The 26700-nt window shown below is 40.0% G+C and overlaps 1 protein-coding gene across 5 annotated transcripts in view; it reads right to left on the bottom strand.

Annotated features, from left to right (window-relative positions):
* Positions 1–3932: 3932 nt before the first annotated feature.
* The window catches only part of WIPF1 (WAS/WASL interacting protein family member 1), a 188744-nt gene continuing 165976 nt past the window's right edge, over positions 3933–26700 (bottom strand). For 4 of the 5 annotated variants that reach the window (XM_043998017.1, XM_043998021.1, XM_043998018.1 and 1 more), the window contains 5 exons: positions 22942–23103; positions 19259–20032; positions 11556–11768; positions 10771–10884; positions 3933–6702 (listed from right to left, as the gene is read on the bottom strand). In XM_043998017.1, coding sequence (XP_043853952.1) covers positions 6647–6702; positions 10771–10884; positions 11556–11768; positions 19259–20032; positions 22942–23103 — 1319 coding nt within the window. In that variant the 3' untranslated portion in view covers positions 3933–6646. Of the gene's footprint in view, positions 6703–10770; positions 10885–11555; positions 11769–19258; positions 20033–22941; positions 23104–23305; positions 23627–26700 lie in introns of those variants that run through there. The other variant, XM_043998022.1, reaches the window with a different exon arrangement.

The raw sequence follows: 26700 nt of genomic DNA, 5'->3' as shown, positions 1-26700 counted from the left end.
CAACTTCCGTTAGAATGGATCCTGACATGGAAATCATATACTAAGAAATACATTTTTCCAACAATTTGTGACTGTAGAAGGTTTTTTTTGGTTATTAATTGGGTCAGGGGCATACTGAATGAAATGGTTTGTCACCGTTAGCATATTACTCCTATTTTTCCTCTCTCATATTCTCTCTTTGTATATGGGATATCTTTTGAGATATCCTATAAACATTTCAAAACTCAATGTTTCCAAAACTAAAATGAACTCATCATTCTCCCCTTCCCCAAATCTATTTCTCCTTCCAACTCTGTTTGTGGAACCATTATCGTATTCTTCATCCAATCACCCTGTTTCCTAACCTCAAAAATGTCCTTGAGGGCAGCTAGGTGGCGCAGTGGATAGAGCACTGGCCCTGGAGTCAGGAGTAGAATACCCGAGTTCAAATCCAGCCTCAGACACTTAACACTTACTAGCTGTGTGACCCTGGGCGTTACTTAACCCCAATTGCCTCACTTAAAAAAAAAAAAAGTTAAAAAAAATGCCCTTGAATCTTCTTCCTCCTTCACCCACCCCATTCACTTGATTGCCAGATCTTAAAGTGTGATGTAGTGGATCACTGGATGTTAGGAAAACCTGGCTTCAAACGCAACCCAGATACTAGCTGTGTGACACTGGCCAAATAATCGAATCCCTCCAAGCCTCAGTTTCCTTTCCTCATCTGTAAAGTAAGAGAGTTGGGCTCAAGGCCTCCAAAGTCCCTTTTAATTTATAATTTATCTGGCTAGAGATTCTAGGATTCCATCTGCACATCTTCCTTCTTCTGTCCAGCAGCCTTGCCTTTTTCTTTACTCACACTAGGTACTACCTAGTTCTGGCCCCCATCATATTTCCTGCTTGAATTACTATAATAACCCCTTAATTGGTTTCCTTGCTTCCAGTTTCCTTATTTCCAATTCATCTTACATGCTGCTGCCCAAAATCATCTTTGTCAAGCATGGTTATTACCATGTCAAAACCCCCAAAATATTCAGGAACTCCTTATTGCCTGTAAAGTGAAACAAACTCCTTAGGCTGGTATTGAAAGTTTCGTACTCATGGAGATCATTTAAAGTCTCCTACTCACGGAGAACAATTTGTTTCAGCGGCCATGAAGTCGGCTCAAGCAGGCATCGTGCAGGGCTTAGAGCTTGGTTAGATATGAGAGATGCCAAGGTCATCCAAATGCATTCCAGGCCATTGCCAGTCATCTTGACTTTTGTCCTGTCACTGGACTTAGCTGACTCTGGAAAGAGATTGAGGGTGATGACTTTGTGCCATTCTGCCTCACTTAACACCAATTCATTCCTGAGTGCAGACATCACCCTGCGATGTCATTGTTCCTCTTTGAAAATGAAGGCTGCACAATAACAAGAACAAAGTCCATTACAATCTAGCAGGCATTTAACCTTTCCAACCTTATTCCTTACAACTCCCTTTCATGAACTCCACATTCCAACCAAACTGGACTACTGGTCATTCCCTAACCTTTATATTCCATGGACTCTCATAAGGCACACTTCAAGCCTGGAATGCACTTCCTCAACTCTACCTTTCAGAATGCTTTTCTCCTGTAGAGACCCAGTGGGGGTACCACTTCCACCAACTCTCCCCCATACTCTGCCTACTCTCCTAGTCATTTGTATTCCCTTTTGCCTTAATTTTTCCTCTATCTACCCCTGCTTTTTATCTTTAACTTTATCACATATTGCTTTGTATATAGCAGACACAATAAATAGTTGTAGAATTTACTTAAGTTGTCACTAGATTGAATGCAGGGCAATAGCAACTCTTGAAGGCCACCCACTGAATCATAGAAATTGATACAAATTGTCTCCCACATTAGATTGTAAACTCCTTGAAGACAGGGACTGTTCTTGTCTCCTTTTGCATCCTTAGCAAAGACTGTGGCACATAGTAGGTACAACAAATGCTTTATTGACTTGAAGCATGGACAAAATGAATAGCGGTTAGCAGAGAAGAGGGATAGTACTAGAGTGGCAATAGTATATTCAGCAAAAATTTGTTGAATTGAAAGGGTCAGAGGACAGGACCTTCCATTTTTTTAAAAGTTAGTGAAGTCTTTTGTCTTGAGATTTTGTTAACTTTTTTTCTAAAATGCCATTTTGTCTGTAAATTAAATGTCTTGTTTTGGCTTCCATCACGGAGGATGCTCCTTACTCTTCTCCTGTCTCTCATCTTGATGATTTCTCCTTTATTGACCTTAGGATCATTCTTTACATTGGATCTCATTGTGTACAGTAATGTAATGTTAATGATATAGGCATTTAGACCAAATGTGAACTGATCTCAGATCTTAGCCTTGAAGAATTTGTGGTTTTTTTTGGAGGGAGGAAGACATGGTGGGGACAAATTACTCATATGTTGTTTTCATTTGCCCCTTTCCCCTAAAAGACTCTTCTAAAAACTTCTAACTATTTGGGTTCTAAAAAGGTGTGGGTGGGTTGCTACCTGCACAGGTAGATGAACTGCTTATAACAGTAATAACTAGCATTCATAAAGCATTTTGAGGGTTTGCAGAGTGCTTTAAAAATATTTTATTTGATACAACAACCCTGGGAGGTAGGTGTTATTATTATTTTCCTTTTACAGATAAAGAAACTGAAGCTGAGAGAGGTTTAGTAACTTGTCCAAGGTCACACAGCTAGGAAATATCTAGAGTGGAACTGGAACTTGTCTTCCTGGCTCTAGGTTCAGCACATTGTCCGTTGCGCCACCTAGCGGCCTAATTTATGAATTGCTCAGACACTGTTCTAGGTGTTTGGGATGGAAAGATGTCAAAGTCTCCACCCTTGAGGATGGGAAAACATGTATGCACATCCCTGGCCATCCAAGTGTTGAAATAAGCTGGCTTGTGATTAATTGGGAAGTGTGTGTTTATTTTGGCTATGATGTGCCTGTCTAGCTAGATACCTAGCTATAATTAATACAGAATTGATAATAATTTTCAAAAGTCATCACTCCAGTAATCCCATGAATCTATGATCTCACTAATGTGCACGCTCCATCCATGACAAGGGCAGCCAAACACGGGATGTGGCAGGGTGGGGCGGGGTGGGGGGGGAGCAGGAAGGGAAGAGGAAGAGGTTGGGAGGGGAGCTTTCTCTTGATGTTATGACAATACCAATTTGCCAGATTTATTTTGTACTGCTGTTCCTGGTATTATGATGTTAGGAGAATATGAGCATCTGCCCTAAGAAAATTCACAGACTTCCCACACAGGGATAGTTCCTCACAAAAAACCCAAAGAGGGATGAGAATGGAGAGCCAGGAAATACTAACCCGTTTGCACAGATCCTTTTGCTTCCAAGTGTATTTTGTGTTTTTGTGGGGAGCCTGGCCTAACTCCATGGAGGAAGGCAGAAAATGGACACTCAATTTTCACCTGTTGTAGTATGGAAGATATCTATAGAAAAACCACCAGTTGACGCTTGACCATTTTGATTTTATTTATTATCTGCCTAATTTGAAAAGACACGGATCACTGTGGCTGTCTGGGCTCCATAATTTAAACTACTCAACAATGAACAGATATCAAAATGTGCCTGTTTACAGCTCAGTGCTATGAAAAAAGTTTACCATTTGCCCTTCAAATCCCTGACTTCAAGGTAGGAGAAGGCAAATTTCATGCAAGAAAGTCACTGGGCATTTTAACAATGACCCCTTTTGTGCTACTAAAATAACAAGAAATGTTCATAATTTGTATTAGAAGTTAAAATATCCAAGCCTAACTTAAAAAAAAATTTTTACTAACATGCTACAGACACAAAAAGGTTGATTTCTTTCGAATCACAAAGTAAGGCACCGATGGAACAAGAATTTCTTTCTTGCTTTACCCTTTTAACTAAACAAAATGCATAGTGAAATAAATACTGAATACTGCATTTTAATACTGTAAATACACTTTAATATAAAATGATATGATGAACGTTAAAATACTGTATTGCATCTGGAATATACCTAAAACTTCATAGAAAATGAAAGCACACATAATAACTTCAGGTTTGGGGGAAGAAAAAAATGCTGATTTTTTAATCTTTTGCAGCAGTGTTTTTTTCTTTTTGTTGTTTTATCATAGAGGTGCAATCAGAAGTTTTGGCTGGAAAAGGATTTTGTTTTTTCAAAAAAAGCAAGCAGAGATCCTTGGAATATTGGAACATTCATTGTTTAAAAAATACATTCTAAATATTTCAGTTCCAGATAGTTGGCAACTTTGAGTTGAGATACTCAAACTGAGGCTGCTCTCCGAAAATCTGGGATACAGAATACAACAGGTCAACTGTCTACTCCGTTCATAAAACCTGGGCCATTTTCTCTTTTGCAAGTTTTTCTCTTCAACATATGTATATTGAAGACCGAGGGCCACGATTTCAGAAGCTCAACTTTAGTCTTCATGCTACGTTGTTAGAATCAGATCAGAGAATAAGACCACGTAGAGAGAGAATTTGAAGGCACCTCAGAGGCTATCTATTTCAATCCATTTATTTTTATAGATGAGCAACCTGAGACTTAGGGGAAGTGAAATGAAACACAGATAGTAAGGATGAGAGCGGGGATTTGAACTCTTGTACTGTGACTCCAGAGACAGTGCTCTTTCCACTGTACCAGGCTGCATCTTCTTTGAGGTTTTGAAAGATGATTTAGTTCAGTAGATAAATTCCCCAAACATAGTAGATCATAATAAAAATACACTTTTGGACGTATTGAGCCCAGCCCTTGCAATAACTCTTCAGTCCTTGAATCTTTCAGGGCAGGCAAACAACATTCACTGCCTGGCAGTTATGTGTGGGACATAGGAGGGGATTCCGAAGAACCAATCACATGTGTCAAATCCAAGACTTTGGCAAGGAGAGGTATAAAAAACACAATGCATTCAAACTGGTAACATAATAATTCCTTTTACATCTCTAAGTATTATGGGACACAAGTGAAACAATACTTTATTCTATAAATGTGAACGCAGTTTTTGAATCTGTCTTTGGATTGATTTTTTTTTTCAGTTAACCAGTAACTTGTAAATAATAAATTGATAATGTAATAAAAAAATTGGGTAGGTCTATATATGCTCATTATTAATGTGCTTCTAAAAAACAACTAATTTTAGACATACCCAACTATATAAAACATTTAGATGGAAGTTTCTTTTCCCCCCTCATATAAAATGAGATAGAAATCTCGTTAAGGCTCTATAAACAGAACTGTATGAAAAAGGAACATCTGGCTTTTCCTATAGTTCTTATCTAAGCCTCATTCACAGAGCTCCAAGACAATGGGTCCCTCTGTATAAATTTTTCTTACAAACATTTTCCAGTGTTCTGTCCCTCCAAAACACTCTTATTTCAATAAAGTCTCAGCCTTGGATATTCAAGGTTCTATGCTCACTTACTCAAATCTGTTTTTCTTCTTGCATATTTCAGATAATAGCATTTGATGCAACATTTTCCTATCTTTCTCTCCTTTTCTACTCTGGATCGTCATTTGGACTTATGCCAGACACATTGCATGGAACCTGCCTCAGACAGGGAGAAAGACAAAAGTTGTGTCAAATTGGTGCGGCAGGAGGTCCAGCTGACATACAGATGGATAGATCAGCTCGTTCTGAGCCAGGGAGACTTACAGTCCTTCATTTTCTCTCTAATGGTTGGTTTCCACATGACCACAAACTATGCCAGACCAAGTCCTGTCTAGAGGTTCTCAACAAGTTTATGCATAAAAGTCTGGCTGTGTGTGTGTGTGGGGGGCGTAGTGGAAAGAAGAAGGGGAAAACAATATTTAGCTGTCAAGCTAAACAAGGAATATGGAATCCTAACTTTTTTTGTTACTCTTTAATAACTAAAGCATTTATTGGTTGTCCTTTTTTTAAAAAAGGGGATTGTGGTACACTGTCATAAAAAAAAAAGGTTTTTTGTATTATCCTCTACCCTACCTTAGAGTGCCAAGGGCTAGATGTGTTGGGGATGAAAACATCATTTGAACCTAAGCTCAATAAACTCCCCCTGGGGGGCAGAGGTGGGGGGAGGGTCTGTGGTTCATAGTAGGAAATAGGCCAAACATGCAAAGATGGGAGAGAAAAATTAAATAAGCAAGCCTACTTCTTAGGTGAATAATAGGCTTTAACCAAGTATAGGTTTAAGGCAAATAGGCAGTAAATGCTCAGACTTTGTTCTTTAAAAGCTGCTAACATGAGTTTCAAAACTCTCATTACTTTGCCAACTTGTCATGAGAGGCTTTACCTGAAGGCAGCAACTGAAGCAAGCAATAGATTTGGGAGTAATACATATATGTATGTATGTATATACATACACATTATATATACATGCATACATACATATGTATGTATGTATGTATAGATGCATATATATTTACATACTGGTCATAAACTCTAAGTGTATTTTGTTACTTGATTTTTGGTAAATCCACAAACCCCACACAAGCATCCCTATAGCCCCACCCTTTAGCCACATGAAGGGGGCACATACACACAAAAAAAGGAGGCAAGGATCGGGGTGGGGTAAAGGGGCTGGTTTTCCAACGGTGACAACAGAAGCAGCTCTTCGGTTCAGGTAAATACAGCGATTGGGCTGGGGCAGGTTGGCCACCCCATTCACCTGGGAATTGGGGGAAGTGGGGGAGCTCCTCTTTCTCTCCTATTAGAGCCACCTTGAAAGATAAAAGGGAAAAATTAAGGAAAGTTCAAGAAAATGCTTCATTTCTTCCACACAAAAATAAAGGGATGATTATATAATTATAGACCTGCTGGTCTAACACCTTAAACAAATCCACAGTTATGTCAGTAAGAAGTGATGGGATGGGGCAGCTAGATGGCGCAGTGGATAGAGCACCGGCCCTGGATTCAGGAGTACCTGAGTTCAAATCCGGCCTCAGACACTTAACACTTACTAGCTGTGTGACCCTGGGCAAGTCACTTAACCCCTATTGCCCTGCCCAAAAAAACCAAACCAAAACAAAAAAAAGTGATGGGAGCAGGAATAGACTCTAGGATTCTTAAAGGCAGGGCTTTGGGGGAGCACCTTGCATACAGCAGGGGCTTAATAAGGATGTGTCGTTGAATAGACATGGCGACTCACCATGGGTTGGTGAGCACATGTACCAGAAATTCAATTCAACAAGTGTTTGTTAAGCACTTATAACATGAAGTTGGAATAAGAAAATCCCTTTGGAAGCCTCGAATTTGGTCAGGCATCAGGTATAACCCTAGTATAACACTATTCAAAATCCTTAGGATTGCAGCTGGTCACAAGGCAATGGGGCATTTCTATCTATTATACCATCATCCCTTCCACATCACAGGGGTTAAGGGATATAGTGCCCCAGCAATCCAGAATAGTGGCGTAAAGTTTTTTGGCTCTCCCCCCACCCAATTTGTACTAGAGAAGTATGGATTATTATGTTATTAAAAGATGAAATATGTTGACATTATACAATACTATACATTTGGTTTATGCATTTCTCAGTTTCTAAACTTTTTCTGTGTTATCTACTGACCCTCACGTGTCATCTACAACTTCTACAAAACTCACCAAAAATTCCCATTTAATTTCTTTTCTTTTTTTTTTTTGGGGGGGGGGCGGGCAATGAGGATTAAGTGACTTGCCCAGGGTCATACAGTTAGTAAGTTTCTGAGGCTGGATTTGAACTCAGGTGATCCTGAATCCAGGGCCGGTGCTTTATCCACTGTACCACCTAGCTGCCCCTCCCATTTAATTTTTTATGCTGGCCAGCAATATATTGAAACTACCATGGGGAAAGTCATGATATAGAAGGGATAACCGTAGCTAAATACTCCCATGACTGGGGTCTGGCATCCCCTACAATGTGTATCTACACAGTTATGCTGGCTGCCCACTTTAGGATGTATGAGAATATATGAGCATATATTAGAAGATAGAGACAGCTAGTTGGAGCAATGGTTATGGTAATAGACTGAGGTAGAAAGACCAAAATCTGCCTTAGACATTTACTAGATTTAACCTCTGCCTGCCTCAGTTTCCTCAATTGTAAATGGAGGTAATATCTCATAAGGCTGTTGTAAGGATCACATGAGAGAACACATTTGTAAACCTCAAAGTGCTAGATAAATGCCACCTGTTATATTTATTAGAACCAGGTCTCTGGAAATAAAAGGGAGCTGGAGAGAGAGTTTGGTCTCACCACAACATGGGACTAAGCCAAGTGAGGAATCCTATGGGACATGATCACCAGGGGACATATCACAGGGAAGCTGTCTCAGGGATCTTCCACAAAATAGGTTGTAGTTTGATAAAATTGTATTTTGTTGTTGTGCAATATACACTATATTCTGTAACCCAGAGTGGGACACAGCAATAGACTTGTGTTCCCTTCTAGGAACTAGTACAGTGGATAGAGTGCCTTATTTATAGTCAGGAAGATCTGGGTTCAGATCCTGTCTCAGACACTTACTAGCTATGTAACTTTGGGCAAGTCACTTAAATCCTCCATGTCCTAGTTTCCTTACTTGTAAAATCAGGAGTTTGATCTTGATAACCTCTAAGGTCCCTTTCATCTATGAACCTATACTCCTGTGAGCTGGTCTTACTGTCTATGTGGAGACAACAGCGGTATATAAGAATTGCTTGCTGGTAAGAGGTGTATGCCTCATTCAAAGATTTATTTTTTACCAAGAACTGCAAGAACCACATTTGTCTGACAAGAGCATCACCTCATTTAGGGGGCATTGTCAGGGAATGACTTGTCTTAATAAGTGAATTCCAAGTGCTTGACTTTCATTTTATTCAAACTACTTTTGATGGAAATGGTCCTAAAATATATTAGTCACCCTTCTTAAATAGGGAATTTAATTTATGTAATTTACTTTAAGGTAATTTAACTTTTTCTTGCTAACTCAGAGAAAGGAAGTATGGAATTGGAGCTAAGAAGCCCTGATTTTAAGTTCTAAGTCTGATACATTCTGACTGTGTGATCCTGAACAAGTCACAACTAATAGCTGTTCTAGGCCAGCACTTCTTACACTTTTTCCATTTGCAACTCCTTTTCTCCAGAGAAATTTTTGTAACCCCAGGGCATATAGGTATATAAAATGGATATACAAATCAAACATTTACTTGCCAAATTTTTTGTGACCCCCATATTCAGTTACATGACCCTTTTGGGGTCAAGACCCATAGTTTAAGAAGCCTTGTTCTATATAACTGTAACCTTTTCAGGTTCCTCATCTGGGAGTTTTCTATCATAGGTACAACCCCTAAACCTTGCTATCTCAGTATTACCCGCTAGGTGGCACCATAGTAGCCCTGGGTCTGAAGTCAGCAATACCTCAGTTCAAATTCAGCCTCACACACTTAGTAGCTGTGTAACCCTGGACAGTTCACTTCACCTCTGTTTGCCTCAGTTTCCTCATCTGTAAAATGGGGAAAACAGTAGCACCTACTTTCCAGAGTTGTTGTGAGGGTCAAATGAGATAAGAATTACTAAAGCACTCACAGCACAGTACCTGGCACATAGCCATATAAATGTTGGCTGTTGTTATTATTATCATTTATGAACATCTATTATTCCACTGTGTATTAATAGCCAGCACAGTCTTAAGTCTACTTTTTAGTTTTTTGTCTCTTTACTTGATGTGAGACTGTCACCTGTCACCTCTATTCGATGTCAGTGTTCAGTCTTCTAAATGCTTGTCACTCATTTCTAGTCTGCTGGTTCTGATCTGTAGGGGGTGGTGGAAAACTAATTAACCAAGCTTAGAAAGAATTATGTGGTAAGGGAGAATAAATAGGCTCTGAGTGACAGTGGAATGGCCTACCCTATGGATAAAGTATGTGCTTTTAGTATAAGCATTTGTGACAGTTGCATCAGGGTCCTCAAAAGCATTTTTTTCACTTATTTCTGGGATTGGAGGTGAGACTGTGTGCTGTTTGGCGTTGATGTAGCCAGATAATCATCCATTTCCCACCTAAATACTCTCCTTCTCCCAACTTTCCTATTTCTATGAATGGCATCACAATCCTCCTAGTCACCTTCACTCAAAGCTTGAGTCATCTTTGCCTCTTCCTCTCTCTCATCCCCTATCCATTCATCTGCCAAGTCCTTCAATTCCAATACCAAAATAGTTCTTACATTTGTCTCCTTCTATCCATGCACCCTGCCTCTAGCCTATTCAACTCTAGCTTTTTCTGGGGAAGCACTTTTCTTCCTCTTGAGATAATAGTTACTTTCAGAAATTTGGGTTTACTCATATCTTCTAGTCTTTTACATTTGTGCTTCCACCAGTAAAGTGGACTATATGAAAGGGGGTTGCTATTTTAATTAATACAATGGCTCTATTTGTGCTGCCTCACATGAGGCCAAAATGGAGATGGAAATATTGAAGCATGAAATCTAATAAAATTTCAATTTACTAGGAAATCAATGGAATACTAAACTGATATTTTTTTTGGGGGGTGAGGCAATCGAGGTTAAGTGACTTGCCCAGGGTCATACAGCTAGCAAGCTAAATTGATTATTTATTAAAAGAATCGTCTGGTGGAAACGCTCTGCATTTTATGGGGATATTATCTAATTGCTGGAGAGTAATCAATTCAAGTGATCCCAAAAGGAAATCCTTAATCTCTTGTCCCACCTGATAGACCTCCCCCTCTAGGAATGACAGATTACTGTTACCAGCAATAAAACCACTACAGTTGGTACAATTTTGAATCATTCAAGCATATTCAGGGAAATACTCACTTCGGCTTTCGTTTCTTGCCAATTTACTGGGGTAACTCTTGGTCATTGGTACATATGGTTCTGGAGGTGGCAAATCAGATAGTGGATGGAAGTAAAATCTGCTTTCCCATTCATCTGTGGGAAAATCAAATGCTATTGTCAATAGTAGACAATCTGCAGCAAGAGTTAGCTTAACCAAAGAGACTGAATGAAATTCAGACACAATTGGGCCCAAACAACTTTAGGTTTATGTACATAAAAGAAAATCTTACAACACCAACAAAGACTCAATATAGCAAATGTACTAAAAGATGTTTGCTAATTACCACATCTGATAGATCTACAGGACTATACTTGATGTGACCAGCTATGAAAGAAATGAAAGTACCGAGCAGGCTAAGATCAGATAGATTTATCTTTTCACCCAAAGGCCAGTGAAGGATAACAATTGACATGGCTCTCACAAAAATGGCAGTTTAAAGGGGGTAACCTTTTTGGCCTCTTCCTTATTTGCAAACTGTCTAGAAATAAGGTAATATGGGGAGGAAAAGTAATTATTCTCTTAGGATTATAGAATTTAAAAATTCTTCATCTTGCTACAATGAGAAGCAAACAAAGACTAGATCAGGGGAAAATCATCGCCTTTTTTTTCTGCCCTGTCCTTAATATCTTTAGTCTTAAGTCACTGTTAGGGCTGTAGAATCATTGAGGCTGTGGGGAAGAATTAAGAAAGACTTATTGATGATTTTCATACAGCACAGGAACAAGTCAGCTGCCATGTAAAATAGGCGGGGATCATATTTCACCTTCTAATGACGAGTCTTGAAAGCCATTTCTCATTGAAGATGAGGGTGGTGGGGGAGGTGGAGCTCCAGAGCCAGGCCTGTCTGGAGGAAGAGGGGGCCTTGGGCTACCTCTCTGGTTTTCTAATCCACCTCTGGAAGGCAGCTGAGGAGTAGAAGGCAGTGCTCGGGAAGTATTGCCATTTCTGTTTATAGGTGGAGGAGGTGGGAGAGGTCCTGAAGCATTAAAAAAAAGAGAGAAAGACAATATGGCATCTAATATTTTCATCATAATCAATAGCAACAAGTAAGCAAGTCTTCACTGGCTATGTGACACTTACTATACCTCTATTAAGGCAGCTGGGTGGTATATAGCATGGAGGAGGGACTTGGAAACAGGAGGATAAGTTCAAATCCTACTTCAGACATTGACTATTTGTGTGATCCTGAACCAATTGCTAAACCTCTTTGAGTCTCAATTTCCTCATTTGCAAAATGGAGATAATGATAGCATCTACTTTACAGAGTCGTTATGAAGATCAATCAAGATGATATATGTAAAGCACTTGACAGTGCTACATAAATGTTAGCAATCATGAGAGGTTATGTAGAACAAATACTATATTTTGGAGTTGGGAATGATACATGTTCATATCCCAGCATTGGCACTGTGGTAATTCAGGCAAGTCACTTAATCTCCTGTGGCCTCATTTTCCTCATTAAATTAAAAAAATTTTTTTAAAAATTAAAATATCCTGTCATATGTAAAATGAAGGGATTTTATTTAATCATCTGTAAAATGAGAAGGTTGGACTAGGTAGCTGCTAAGCTTCCTTCGAGCTCTGAATCTATGTTTCTATGGAGAAGATGTGGTATCTGCTTTTTGGGAGATTATAATTTAAGAGGGATGCAAAATGGTCAAGCATATATGAACCATGAGCACAGATACATTAATTGAAGTGCATACAAATATACACATACATACACACACACACACACACACTTATGTATCTACCCTGATGGGACATAAGCTCCTTAAGAACTGCAACAACTTCATTTTTGTTTTTGCATCTCCAGTGCCTTAGCATAGTGCCTGACACATAAATGCTTATTCATGGGTATGTATACAAGGTAAAACATACTTCTAGGCTGAGAGATTGTTTGGGTGGTTGGTTGAGTGTTTTGCTAGAGATCAGACAATGTTCTACTTTAGCCAAGGAAAGTTTTCCCTTTTTTGATTTAATACTTGGATCCTGAAAAATATTTTGTTATTCTTTTTGAGTCATCTTCTTAGTTATTTTACTAATAGAAAAATATAGTTGGAGATTTGGAGCTGGTAGGAATACTTGTAAGTATCCTGAGACAGCCTGCTTTGTATTATTTTTTGGGGGGTATATTTTTGTATATTTTTTGTATGCTGCCTTTCCTATTTTTTTTTTTTTGCGGGGCAATGGGGGTTAAGTGACTTGCCCAGGGTCACAGAGCTACTAAGTGTCAAGTGTCTGAGGCCGGATTTGAACTCAGGTACTCCTGAATCCAGGGCTGGTGCTTTATCCACTGTGCCACCTAGCTGCCCCTGCCTTTCCTATTAGACTGTAGGCTCCTTGAAGGCAGGGGCAGTCTTTTGCCTCTTTTTGTAAGGAAGGCACTTAGCAGAGAGCCTGACACACAGTAGTACTTAATAAACATTTATTTATTGATAAATAAAAACAACAGGATTTTTTTTTTCTGTAGTTAAAAGGTCCTAAAGATGGCAAAGAGAAACCAGGAAGTCGCCTGAGTTCTTCCCAGTTTCCCTCAGAAAACAACTTTATTTTTTTATTTCTTGCTTTTTATTTGTATTTTTATTTTTTTGTGGGGCAATGAGGGTTAAGTGACTTTCCCAGGGTCATACAGCTAGTAAGTGTCAAGTGTCTAAGGTCAGATTTGAACTCAGGTCCTCCTGAATCCAGAGCCAGTGCCTTATCCACTGTGCCACCTAAGAAAACAACTTTAAACCAAGCTTGTAAATGGATTCTAAAGCTACAGAACCTACAAAAAGATGGAGTGAAACAATCTTCCAGCTTAAGATAACTTAGGACTTCAGGAAAGGTCTGTCTTACCTGGGAAAAAGGGGAGCGCAGCCCAGTGCAGATGGTGTCTCTGCAAACCAGCAAGAGGCTCTTAGTCAGAGCACAGATCAACAGCTGAGGCCCCTTAGTCCTGGCTCAGCAGGCTAGTGACAGAGCAGGTTAGCTGTGAGGTCCCCAGACCCAAAGCAGAAGGCAAACTGCCAACTGGGGAAACTCCACACATGATAGGCATAAGTAGGCTAGGACATTCTAGTGCAGTAAGCAAGCCTTGAACCCCTGAGGCCCTGAAACATAGAGCCAGTGATCAGCCCCTGGCTCCCAGCACAAGAAGCTTGAGATAGTGTTCCCTCTACTCCAGGAGCAGAGCTTAATTTTAGAAGTCACAAAATAGGCTAAAAATGAATAAGAAGCAGAAAAGGACCCTGACCATAGAAAACTACAATGGCAACAAGGTAGAAAAAACAGAAACTCAGAAGAGGATAATACTGTCAAAATGCCTACATGTGAAGTCTCAAAGGGGTAGATAAATTGGTCTTAAGATCAAAAAGCCTTCTTGGAAGAGCTCAAAAGGATTTAAAAATCAAATAATAGAGGTAGAAGAAAAATTAGGAAAAGAAAGGAATTATTTAAGAGAGAGTCAAGAGGACAGCTAGGTGGCTTTATCCACTAATAAAGCACTGGCCCTGGATTCAGGAGGACCTGAGTTCAAATCTGGCCCAGACACTTGACACTGACTAGCTGTGTGACCCTGGGCAAGTCAGTTAACCCTCATTGTCCTGCAAAAAAAAAAAGAAGAGAGTCAACAGCTTGGAAAAGAAAGGACAAAAACTGATTGAAGAAAACAATTCCTTAAAGAATAAAATTGGCCAAATGGAAAATAAAACACCCTCCAATGAAGAATACAACTCCTTAAAAAGTAGAATTGGCCAAATAGAAAAGAAGGTACAAAAGCTGACAGAAGAAAATAATTCCTTAAAAATGAGACTTTGCCAGGTAGAAGCTAATGACATCAGGAACCAGTCAAATAGAGTCAAAAGAATGAAAAAATAGAAGAAAATGTAAAATAATTCATTGGAAAAACAACAGACCTGGAAAATAGATCCAGGAGAGATAATTTAAGAATTATTGTACTAACTGAAACCATGATAAAAAAAAATAGTAACATCGACTGTGACAGCATATTTCAGGAAATTATCAGGGAGAACTTGCTCCTATGTCTTAGAACCAGAGGGTCATTGAAAGAATCCACCCATCATGTCCTGAAAGAGATCCCTGAAAGAGAGCCCAAGAAAACTCCAAAGAATATTGTAGTCAAATTTCAAAATTTTCAGGTGAAGGAAAAAATACTGCAAGCAGCCAGAAAGAAACAATTTTAATATTAATGAGCCACAGTCAGGATTACACAAGACCTGGAAGCTCTCAACATTAAAGGATCAGAGGGCTTGGAATATCATATTCTGGAAGGCAAAAGAGCTTGGATTGCAACCAAGAATCAACTATCCAGCAAAATTGAGCATCATCTTTCAGAGGGAAAGATAGATATTCAATGAAATAGGGGACTTTAAAACTTTCCTGATGGAAAGACTAGAACTGAACAGAAAATTTGATCTTTAAATTCAAGACTCAAGAGAAGCATAAAAAGGTAAACACATTATTCAATAAGGTTAAACTGTTTACATCCTTACACAGGAAGATGATGCTTGTAACTCTTGAGAACTGTATCTCTATTAGGGAAGACAGAGAGAGTATATATAGACAGAGGGTATGAGTATAAGTTGACTCTGATGTGATGATATAAAAAAATTAAGGGGTGAAAAAACAGGATTGTACTGGGAGAAGAGTAAATGGGAGGCAGAATGGGGTAAATTACATCACATGAAGAAGTACAAGAGACCCATTACCATAGAAGGGAAAAAAGAAAGGCAGTGAGCATTGTTTGAACCTTACTCTCATTGGATTTGACTCAAAGAGGGAATAATATACACACTCATTTGGATATAGAAATTTATCTTACCCTATAGGGTAAGTAGGGAAGTAGAAGTGCAAAGGGGAAAGGAAAGGGGGGCACCTCATACCTATCTGATTGGCTAATATGACAAAAAAATTATAAATTTTGGAGAAGATACTGGAAAATTGGAACACTAATGCATTGTTGGTGGAGTTATGAATTGATCCAACCATTCTGGAGAACAATTTGGAACTATGCCCAAACTGTGCATGCTCTTTGACACAGCAGTACCATTACTAGGTCTGTATCCCAAAGAGATCATAAAAAAGGGAAAATGATCCACATGTACAAAAATATTTATAGCAGCTCTTTTTGTGGTGTCAAAGGAATTAAAAAATACTATTGCTCTTAAAAAATTTTAAAAATGAATGTTGAAAACTACCTTTACATGCAATTGGAAAAAAATAAAATACTATTAAGTGAAAAAAAAAGAAAATGATAATAAAAAGTCCTTTGAGGTACACAGAAGTAAGATGTTCTTTAAATACAAAACATCACTGACTCATTCAATAGGCACATTGCTGGAATGAACAATTCCAACCACAATTAGTCCCTGGCAGAAGTGTCATTAGGAAACCAAATAGCTGTCATCTTGAAAATAGAAGTTCCCTCTTCAGTCTTCCCCTTCAGAGAGGCCCTTGGACATTTGGGTGAAAAAAAGATCAGCTGGTAAATTCCAGAGAGAGGAGCTCCAATTCTAAATCTGCCAATTCTCTGTTTGCCAGAGGGTAAACCCATCATACAATTTCCTTTCCATGAGACAAGCAGACTAACCTTAATTTATATTTCAGTTAGGTACCCAGGAAAACTCACCAAAGAGGCAAATGTAAAGGTATAAACAATGCTTTTTTAAAAATTAAAAAAATATTTCTAAAAAGATTTCATGTTCTGGTAGAAATTAAGGACCTCCCAAGCAAATATTTCAGAAAGAATCCCCTGATTCTTTTAAAACTGCAAAATAAAGAGACTATATTCCCTCAAATTCAGGTTAATTGTGTAGTAATAAGTCAATAGAAAGATCCCAAAAAGAATACTTTTGCACTGCAATTAACCCTTAAAATGGAGTAGATGAACTTCAGCAATTTTACTAATAATTTCTAATTTTACTAATAAATTTACTACTAGTAATTTTACTAAATAATTATCACTTACAAATAATTTATTTTGCTAACAAATTTCCATCTCTGTGATCACATTCTTTGGATGTTTTTGCTAGAATTAAGAAATAGGAGAACAAGTTTTACCTCTAAATCTCCGCATAATATTTCAAGGGATGTCCTTTGCTAATTAATAGTCAAATGGCCCAGGGGCAGCTAGGTGTTGCAGTGGATAAAAGCACAGGCCCTGGATTTAGGAGGACCTGAGTTCAAATGCGGCCTCAGACACTTACTAGCTGTGTGACCCTGGGCAAGTCACTTAACCCTCATTGCCTCCCCTCCCCTCCAGAAAAGTACTTAAATATCCCAGTAAAACTGTCTTTCTAATGGCAATATGTATCCCACAGAAGCCTGGGATTTGGTTCCCAATTTGAAGAAAAACTTACTCAGTCAAGGAAGATACTGATCAAGTGTAAAGAACACTAAGGAGGCAGAAAGTCTGAGTTCTAGTCTCCATCTTGGTCAAGCATATATGAATCATAAACAAAGATATGTCAATTAATTTATGTACATAAAAGACACACATACACATAGGTATCTACCCTGATATGATACAAGGTCCTTGAAAGCTGAAACTTTAATTTCTGGTTTTGAATCCTAAGTGCTTAACATGGTCACTAGAGTGACCACATTGTGTAAAAGGAGTGGAGTTCAGTGTAAAAGGAGCCTGTAGGTCACAAGCTGCCCACAAAACTCTAGAATGTGGCAAGAATTAGATTAAAATGTAATCAGGAAATGTTTAACAAAAGAAATAAAAATACAATACAACCTAGTAAATGTTAATTTGTAGGCAATATGCAGCCAACAAGGATGCATTTCTATTTGAGTTTGACTCTGCTAGATTAGATCACTTCCCCCTGTGCTGGTCCTACATCCTTTGGCTCCATGGGGCGGGACACATATCTTCTGTCTTCTTGCTAAAGGGCATACTCATAAAGAGCTTCTGGTTGGTTCCAGGTTCCTGTGATGGGGTGGGGTAGGGGATACAGTCACAAAGAGGATTGGCAACCGAGCCAGGAAGAGCTGCTTACTCTGTGAACCTTAAGGAACAAAGAGAGGTAGTTCCCAATCTCTTTGGAAGAGGCCCCTTTTTTGGGGACACAACCAAAGGCAACTCTTCCTTGGACTTCCCAGTAGTTGGAGGAGGGGATAGTATGCATACCTAGCACTTCTGGGAGAAGTGCTCCAATCCAAGCTCTCACTACAGAAGTAATTTAGCCTAGTTTCGTTATCTCTAAAATAAGTAAATAACATTTACCCTGCCCACCCCACAGGGTTGTTTTGAGGAAAGTGTTATGTAAACCTTAAAGTGGGGGCAGCTAGGTGGCGCAGTGGATAAAGCACGGGCCCTGGATTCAGGAGTACCTGAGTTCAAATGTGACTTCAGACACTTGACACTTACTAGCTGTGTGATCCTGGGCAAGTCACTTAACCCCCATAGCCCGGAAAAAAAATTGTTAAATAAAATAAAATAATAAACCTTAAAGTGCTATAGAAATATAAAATAATAATATTGTTGAAGAGGGAGCATGGCATGGAGGCTGGAGAGTTGGCCTCAAAGCCAAGAGGACCTGCGTTTACATCTTGCCTCTGACACATGCTGGCAATGTGACTGCACGGGACAAACTCTGCCTCCTTTTTCTGTCTCATAGAATCTGTCTCTTCCTCTAAGAGGCTGTTCAAGGACCATCTTCTGTGTGAGATCTTTCCTGATTCCCTCAACTGCTAGTGCTGTCTCTCCTAACCTCCATACCTAGTATTTTTAATATACTGTGCATATATTTGTATTTACACATTTTATATTTATGCTGTATATGCATGTGTGTATATATGTATGTATGTATTTGTGTCCCCTATTAGAATGAGCTCCTTGCAAGTAAGAATTGCTTCATTCTTTGAAGTTGTATCCCAATCAGCCAGCACGGTGCCTGGTGCACAGTAGATCTTTAATAAATACTTTTTGATTGGAAAAAAAAGTCAGTCTCTCAGTGCTTTAGATAACTCTCTGAGATGGGGAGTTGAGTTTTTTATCTCATAATTCCTTTGGCAGTCAGATGAATAAAGTCCAAATGCATAAATAAAATACATAGGATTACAAAGGAAACCAATTATAAGGAAATACAGTTATCAAAATATTTCTAAAAATTTACTGAAACTTAAGTGACAGAAAAGGCCTTGACTTGAGCTTCCTCATGTGGGAGTTGCCTATCCCAGTGAAGCCCAGGTCCTGTTCTTATCCCTGGTCCCTGTGTATTATTTATAATATTATTATAAATTATTCTATTACATCACATGATTTGTTGATCATCCTTAGTTATAGCATAAAGTCCTTCGGGGTGGGAAATGTTTGTGCCTTTCTTGATGTCCCCAGTACTTAGCATAGTGCCAGGCACATAGTAGGTGCTTAATAAATGCCTGTGAACTGACTGCTGCCTGATGATATTACATTGGCCCAGGTGGCACAAAGAGTTTCTGGAGAGGTGGCCATACCTGATCTGCTCGGCGGATCTCTCACTGGAGGAGGTGGCCTCTCATTGGGTGGGGGAGGAAGTGGACCTGAACGCCCCGGTGAAGGTAAGGGAGGTGCAGAAGAAGTGAGGGATAGATTCCGTTGGGGAAGCCTTGGGATTTCATCATTCCCACTGGAAACAGGAGGTACAGGAGGAGGACCAGGCCGGCTGGGAGGAGGGGGAGGAGGCGGGGCCTGTGAAGAGGACGATGGTCTGGGCGTGGAAGGCACTGGAGGCTTATTGTTTTGAGGAGGAGGAGGAGGGGGAGCCCCTTCTCTATTGATTAGCGGCCTGTTGCCCATCGGAGGAGGAGGTGGCGGCGGTTTGTCATCCATCGCCCTGCTGGGGGCAGGGGGGAGGGGAGGCCTGTTAGAGAAGGGGGATGAGGAGCCTGGAGATGACTGTCGAATAGGGCCTCCAAACCCTGCACTTCGATTTCCAGGGAAAGGGGGAGGGGTTGGCCCCAGGCTGGGCTGCCGGTGTACCCCGGGCACCGGGGGAGAGCCTCGGTTGTGGAGGCTTGACTGTGTTGGCCTTGGCGTGCTGGGCACAGGAGGCGGACCGCTGTCAGACTTTGCACTCAGGTCAGGCCTGGGAGGAGGAGGCATTCGGTTCCTCGGGGTCTCAGGAGGACCACTTCTGTGGCCTGGGGAAGGTGTGGGAAACCGCCCTACACCTCCTGGAGGGGAAAATGGCTTTGCAGACATAGCTCTTCCTCCTGGGGGCAAAATTGGGGGGCGGGTTCCTCCAGAGTCTGAAATCAGAGAAGATGATAGCAGGTTAGAGATGCCGCGGCACAAGAAAAATGAAGACACAAAGTACTTCCTCAAATGCGAAGATAACTTCTTAGAGAATTCTAAGAAAAGGCTATCCATTTATCTAGGCCAGTTCCTATGGTAGAGGGAACGGGCTGGATGATTTCTAAATTCCTTCTCGTGCCATGAACACAGTGGGTTTCAGAAAATTCTGCACCAATCTCTCGACACAATTAGTGGACATGGATAGTCACCGAGGGCAGCCTACTCAATGTAGTTAAAGTTATTACTTAAGTTTATACTATTACAAAAATTAATCAAAAAACATAAGGTTTTAAAAATCTCCCCAAGCCTGTGCTTAGTCTCCTGCTTTCATACTCTGTTTAGTAGGTCTTCTCACTGGTTTCAGAAGAACAGTTCTACAGGGTCCTTCATTCCTGAAGAGGACCATGACATCCGCTGCATCACCTAGCTGCCCTCTACAGGGAGGTGAAAAAAGATGATAAACCTGTGTCTTCCCCCAAGGAAAAATGGAGGTTGGCAAAGGCTGTCAGAGAAAAGTCTGGCAAACAAAAATGGGGTAAAAAAAGGCAGCTGGCATTAATTGAAATGCGTTTTAGAAGAACTGAGTGAAATGGATAACTGAATTCTTTCCTGATGGATATTTTCATTTCAGATGCTGTAGACAAGGACAGCCTTATTACATAGTTAACATGACATTGATGGGGCTGCCAGCAGAGGGTGGTGGAAGCATCCACATATCTGGAATCGGAGGATCATGGTTGGAACATTACGTCTGCTACTTATTATCTATATGATCTTGGATGAATTGTCCACCTCTATAGGCCAGGGTTTTCTCATCTGCTAAATGAGGAGGTGGGGCTGAATGAATCCTAAAGTCCCTTCTAGCTCTAAGTGTATGACCGCATGAGATAACTAAGTTGAAAAAATACTCTTTTTTCATCCTAGCATATTCATTTCCTTAGGGCAGTTAGGTGGCACCATCGTATAGAGAGAGGCCTGGAGTCAGGAAGACTCATTTCTCAAGTTCAAATCCAGCCTCAGACATGTACTAGCTGTGTGACCCTGGGCAAGTCACTTATCTCTGTTTGTCTCAGTTTCCTTACCTGTAAAATGAGCTGGAGAAGGAAATGGCAAACCACTCCAGGATCTTTGTCTAGAAAACTCCAAATGGGGTCACAAAAAGTCACACATAACTGAAGAAATATTCATCTCCTTGGAACTCATGATAATTTTAGAAATTGAGTTTTTTTTGTTTGTTTGTTTTTGGTTTGTTTTTAGTGAGGCAATTGGGGTTAAGTGACTTGCCCAGGGTCACACAGCTAGTAAGTGTTAAGTGTCTGAGGCCGGATTTGAACTCAGGTCCTCCTGAATACAGGGCCGGCATTTTATCCACTGTGCCACCTAGCTACCCCAAAAGCATTTGTCTTTTTTTTTTTTAATCTCTGTTTGGCATTAAAGCCCTTTTTCTTTTCTTTAAAAAAAAATGGGGGGGGGTTGGGCAATGAGGGTTAAGTGACTTGCCCAAGGTCACACAGCTAGTAAGTGTCAAGTGTCTGAATCCAGATTTGAATTCAGGTCCTCCTGACTTCAGGGCTGATGCTCTATCTACTGCACCACCTAGCTGTCTCCCCCCCCCCCCTTAACATTTCTTTAAGGATACTGCAGCTTGATGTCATAGGTTCTAGAGCAAGGGGCTTGGAGTCAGGAAGACCTGAGTTCAAATCCAGCCTCAGAGACTTATTAGCAGTGTGACTCTGGGCAAGTCACTTAACCCTGCTTGCCTCAGTTCCTCATCTGTAAAATGAGTTGAAGAAGGAAATGGGAAACCACTCCAGTATCTTAGCCAAGAAAACCCCAAATGGGGTCGCAGTGACTCAGATACAACTAAACAACAACAAAGGATACTGAAGCAGGTTGGGTAAGAAATTAAAATTTACTTCTGTTCCCCTCCCCATTCAAGTGAGAATTTTAAGTAGCATTTTCTAAGGCAATTTCTTATGTTTCTGGATAGAAGACAGGAGATAATCTTGTGGAGTAGCAACTGTTTTCATTTGAGAACAACTAATAGAGGCAGGGGAGGTGTTTTAAGTTTTTACTATGCTATTATCAACTCAGAGCAGATGCTCTGTGGCTTGATTGCTACTTTGGAGGGTCCCATCAGCATATTTTCAGAATCAATGGGATTGAAATTCTATTATCATCATCAGGAATTCAATGAATGCCTCCCATGGACCCAACCCTGCTCTAAGAGGGTGCTAGGGGTTTGCAAATCCTCTGGGACTGCAAGAAAATTATTTCTGTATTTGATGGTTATTATTTAAGTGCTACAGACTGATTTTAGAAAGTATCTAAAATTTACACTGCAGCACATCTTCAGACAACTTCCGAAAAGTAGACAGGACAAATTCCCAGGATGCCAAGCCACTAGGCAGAGTCCCATGAGCAGAGGGCCATAAATGATGTTCTTTCTCCCAACCCAGCTTGCCCTAGAAAAGCGTTCCCCCATAGTACAGGACAACTCCATATGTCACCACAGTCTGATATTGGTAGAGAAAATGTTGTTCAATACGGAATGTTCCTGTAAAAAAAATAGCCTTGATTTAAAATAGGCTATAAAATTTTAAGGATCAAAGTAGCATGGTACAGTGGAAAACTTCCTAGTTAGGGTCAGAGGGTTCAAATCTGACCCCTGCTATGACCTTTCTGACCTGGAGAAGTCACTTAAAGAGCTCTCTATTCTAAATCATCTCAGTTTCCTTATATCTAAAATGAAGGGATTGGATAAAATGACCTCCAAGGTCCCTTCAGATTATGATCCTATGAAATAGGACAGCAGTGGGGTGAGATAAGAAAATAAGGAAGAAAGGTTTGTTTATGTCATTACCATTATCTCTGTTGGCTGTGGATCTCAGTTTTGGCATTCCTGCCTGGAATAATCCGCCTAAACCAGGTGGACCGCTCCCTCCAAAACCACCTCCGGTAGCACCACCACCACCTCCACCAAATCCACCACCACTGCTGCCTCCACCACCAGATCCTTTAGGTTCTGCAGAGAGAGGAAAATAAAATCTTGAGTGTAAACAGAAGGCATGAAGGTTATTTCCACATTTACTCTTTCATCAAGCCCTAGATTATAGAAAACAGTAATGACCATATAAAGATATACATGTGCATATACATACATACATGTGTATATATATGTTTACATATATGTAAATATAAAATAAAACAATAAAACAAGGATCTACCTGGAAAGCAGGATGAGGAGTATCCTTTGGATTCTTCTTCACTACAGTACTTTTCTCTATACCTTGTGGCTCTTCTCTGAAAGGCCTTAATGATAAAGCCCAGATCTTTACCTCCTCCCCACCTCAAATACCACATCTCTCTTCCCTCCATACCAGCTATGAAAATGCAGGAATTTCCCTGGTGATAACAAAGGAGTACAGAGTAGGAAAAAAGAGTGGGTGATCCACTTGTCCCTAATATGAACTGACTGCCCTCCTCCTTTCTCTTTCCTCAACCAAAAGGCGCTGGATCTGGGATTCTGTGAAATCTTCTCTGCCTGCTGTCTGCCCCTCAGTGTGCCAGGAAGCAAGCTAATTGTGCTAGGGAAACAAAGTTCACATTGTGCTTGTCATCACTTCATCGCGGGGTTTGCAAAGCTTGTAATCAGGAGGTCATTTCTTCCTAAATAATGCACTTGAATTTCATAGGATTATTGGAACATGAATTTAGAGTTAGAAGGAGCCTCAGAAGTCATCTCGTTCAACTCCCTCATTTTACAGAGGAGGAAACTAAGGCCAGGAGAGGTTAAGTAACAATAGTTGGCGTTTATATTTATCTTTAAATTTGGCAAAATATGTATCCCTCTCATTTTTCCTAAGGCCACGAAGGTAGTAAATAGAAGAGCCCAGCTTCCAAATCCAGAGGTCCTTCCACAGTAACATGCTGCTTGAGTCCATGTATTCTGAGAAATATGGTTCATGGGAGGCTAAAAACACACAAAACCCCTAAATTATCTCCTCAGCTTCCCCCCCTAAATATGGCCAAAATTAAGTTCACTGATCTGTGAAAGAAAATTCTATTCCCATGTTTAGTCTTCATTCCCAGTAGGAATATTATCTTACTTGTACTTAAATACTTCAAGAATGTGTGATTTAATCTTTGTAGGCATTCTCTCCACCAATGTGGACTGCTACCCCTCCACACCTTAGGAGACTGTTTTCATGAGTTGGTATGGCTGAAAAAAAAATCAGTGGTAGCCAAACCTCTGATTGTGAGCATCTGTGAATTTAGCTGGCCTGGTTTAAAATTCAAAACTCAAAGCTATTATTATTGTAGCTTCATAATTTTGACAGACCTGACTTGGAGCCCTTCTTGTTATAAGCATAATAGAATTATGTAGCTAGGTGGTACGTTGGAGAGAATACTGAACCTGGAGTTTGGAAGGCCTCAGTTCCAATCCACCCTTAGACACTTACTAGCTGTGTGACCTTGGGCAAGTCACTTAACTGCTGTCTGCCTCAGTTTCCTCATCTATAAAATCAGGATAATAGTAGCACCTTGGTCCTAGGATTGCTTGTTATGAGAATCAAAGGAGATCATTTTTTTTGTTTTTGTTTTTGTGGGGCAATGAGGATTAAGTGACTTGCCCAGGGTCACACAGCTAGTAAGTGCCATGTGTCTGAGGTCAGATTTGAACTCAGGTCTTCCTGAATCCAGGGCTGGTGTTTTATCCACTGCACCACCTAGCTGCCCCAGGGGATCATATTTGTAAAGTGCTTTGCAAACTTTAAAGTACTTTATCAGTGACAGATGTTATTATTCCATCACATTCATATACCTTCATTTATTCAGCCATTCCCCAACTGATGCTAAGGCTTCCTCTTGCTGCGACCAACCACCACTATCAATTTATAGGTTGAATTTTAAAAGCTACAAATTAAGTTAGGACTAACATTTCAAAGCTGAGCACAATAATGGTATATGTACTTATGAGGTCTCTTTTACTCCCACCCTCCCCAAGTTCCAGGGGATTCTAGGCCTAAAACAAGCCTGGGACTTCTTGATTGTCTTCAAAGTCAAACAGAAGAGTGAATACCTATCATCTGCCCGTTTATACACCGGGAGTACAAGCATACTGATCTGATAGAGTCTTTTTCCCACAGGACATGGAACACATTTTAAACATCCCTGAGAACCGGGCATCTTTAAGTAAGACACAGTGTGGCATAGTAGATTAGGGGCTGGCCTTGTAATCAGGAAGACCAAGGTTCAAGTCTTCTTTCTGATACATAATTGCTGCTTGACAGAGGACAAGTCACTTGACCTTTCAGTGACATAAGTGAATTTTCTAAGACTTTTAAGTTCCAGAAGAGATATCGACCTACATCAATGGGGGGGAGGGGGGTACACAAGACGTTCTTATATGGCTGAAATCATAGGTTTGGATCTCTGCCCTTCCTCTCACCCCACCCCTCCAAACCAAACAACCCCTAAACAATAAAATCACAATACTATCTGATACCAGATGATACCACCAGAAATAAGCTGGTAGGCTGATTCTTCTCTTATAACATGACTAATGCAGAAATATGTTTAATGTGATTGTACATATATAATCTATATCAGATTACTTGCTGTCTTGGGAAGGTAGGGAGGGGGAGGGGAGAGAGGGAGAAGAATTTGAAATGAAATCTTATAAAAACAAATGTTGAAAACTATCTCTACATGTAACTGGAAAATAATAAAATACTTTTACAATTAAAAAAAAAGAAGTAAGCTGGTAGGGGAGGGTATGGAGGCTGCTTGTTGCTGTGGAAAGAGAGCTATACTTGGGGTTCTACTTCCTTTCATGAGGTATATGACCTTCAGTAAGTCACTTCTCTCTAGGCCTCAGTTTCTTTATCTGAAAATGAGGGAGTGGGACTAAGGTATCTATGATTTTTTCTCCTCCTAACCTTTTATGATTCTTGTATTATTTCTAGGGGAGTCAGGGATTCATTAGTGATGGATATAGAATTTGCTCCACTTTGGGACTTCTTCAACACACGCGCAAATTTGCATCTCCTCTCCAGCATCTTAACCAAGTCCTATTAGAATTATATCTTAGCCCACTGATTTAACTGAGAGTAGTTTATCAGTCCCTTTTCCCCCAATTCTATAGGTCACTGTTGCTGTCATCCAAACAGCTGTCAGAATGAGGTTCCATGAAAATGAGGGACTGAATTGTGTTCATCTCACCAAAATCTGTGAATCCAGCAACATTATATTTCTTGCTGTTTGCAAAACTATGTAGCTTGTTTGCAAACATCCCAGACACACAAATTAACAAGTTGCCTGATATTGAAAGTATACTATACAGTGTCCATTAGGTTTAACATGTATTTGAAAATGCCATTATTTTTCCATTTCCAATAATATATTTTCCTTGGTTTTCAAAGAATTAACCAACTTTCCATGATGTCATGACCACTGGCACCATTAATTGTATAGCTTTCCAAAATAAACTAGCTTTCTTCTCATTCATTGGTAATGAAGACTACATTGAGGTTTTTCATTCCCTTCCCCTTGGAGGGAGCCAAAGAAATCTGAGTCTATTGGGCTTGGGCAACAAGGCTTTATTCTGAAAGGAGAGAGT

The sequence above is a fragment of the Dromiciops gliroides genome, chromosome 3 (assembly GCF_019393635.1).
Source record: "Dromiciops gliroides isolate mDroGli1 chromosome 3, mDroGli1.pri, whole genome shotgun sequence".
Lineage (NCBI taxonomy): Eukaryota > Metazoa > Chordata > Mammalia > Microbiotheria > Microbiotheriidae > Dromiciops > Dromiciops gliroides.
The sequence above is the reverse complement of the archived record's forward strand: the minus strand, read 5'-3'. Positions and strand labels throughout refer to the sequence as shown.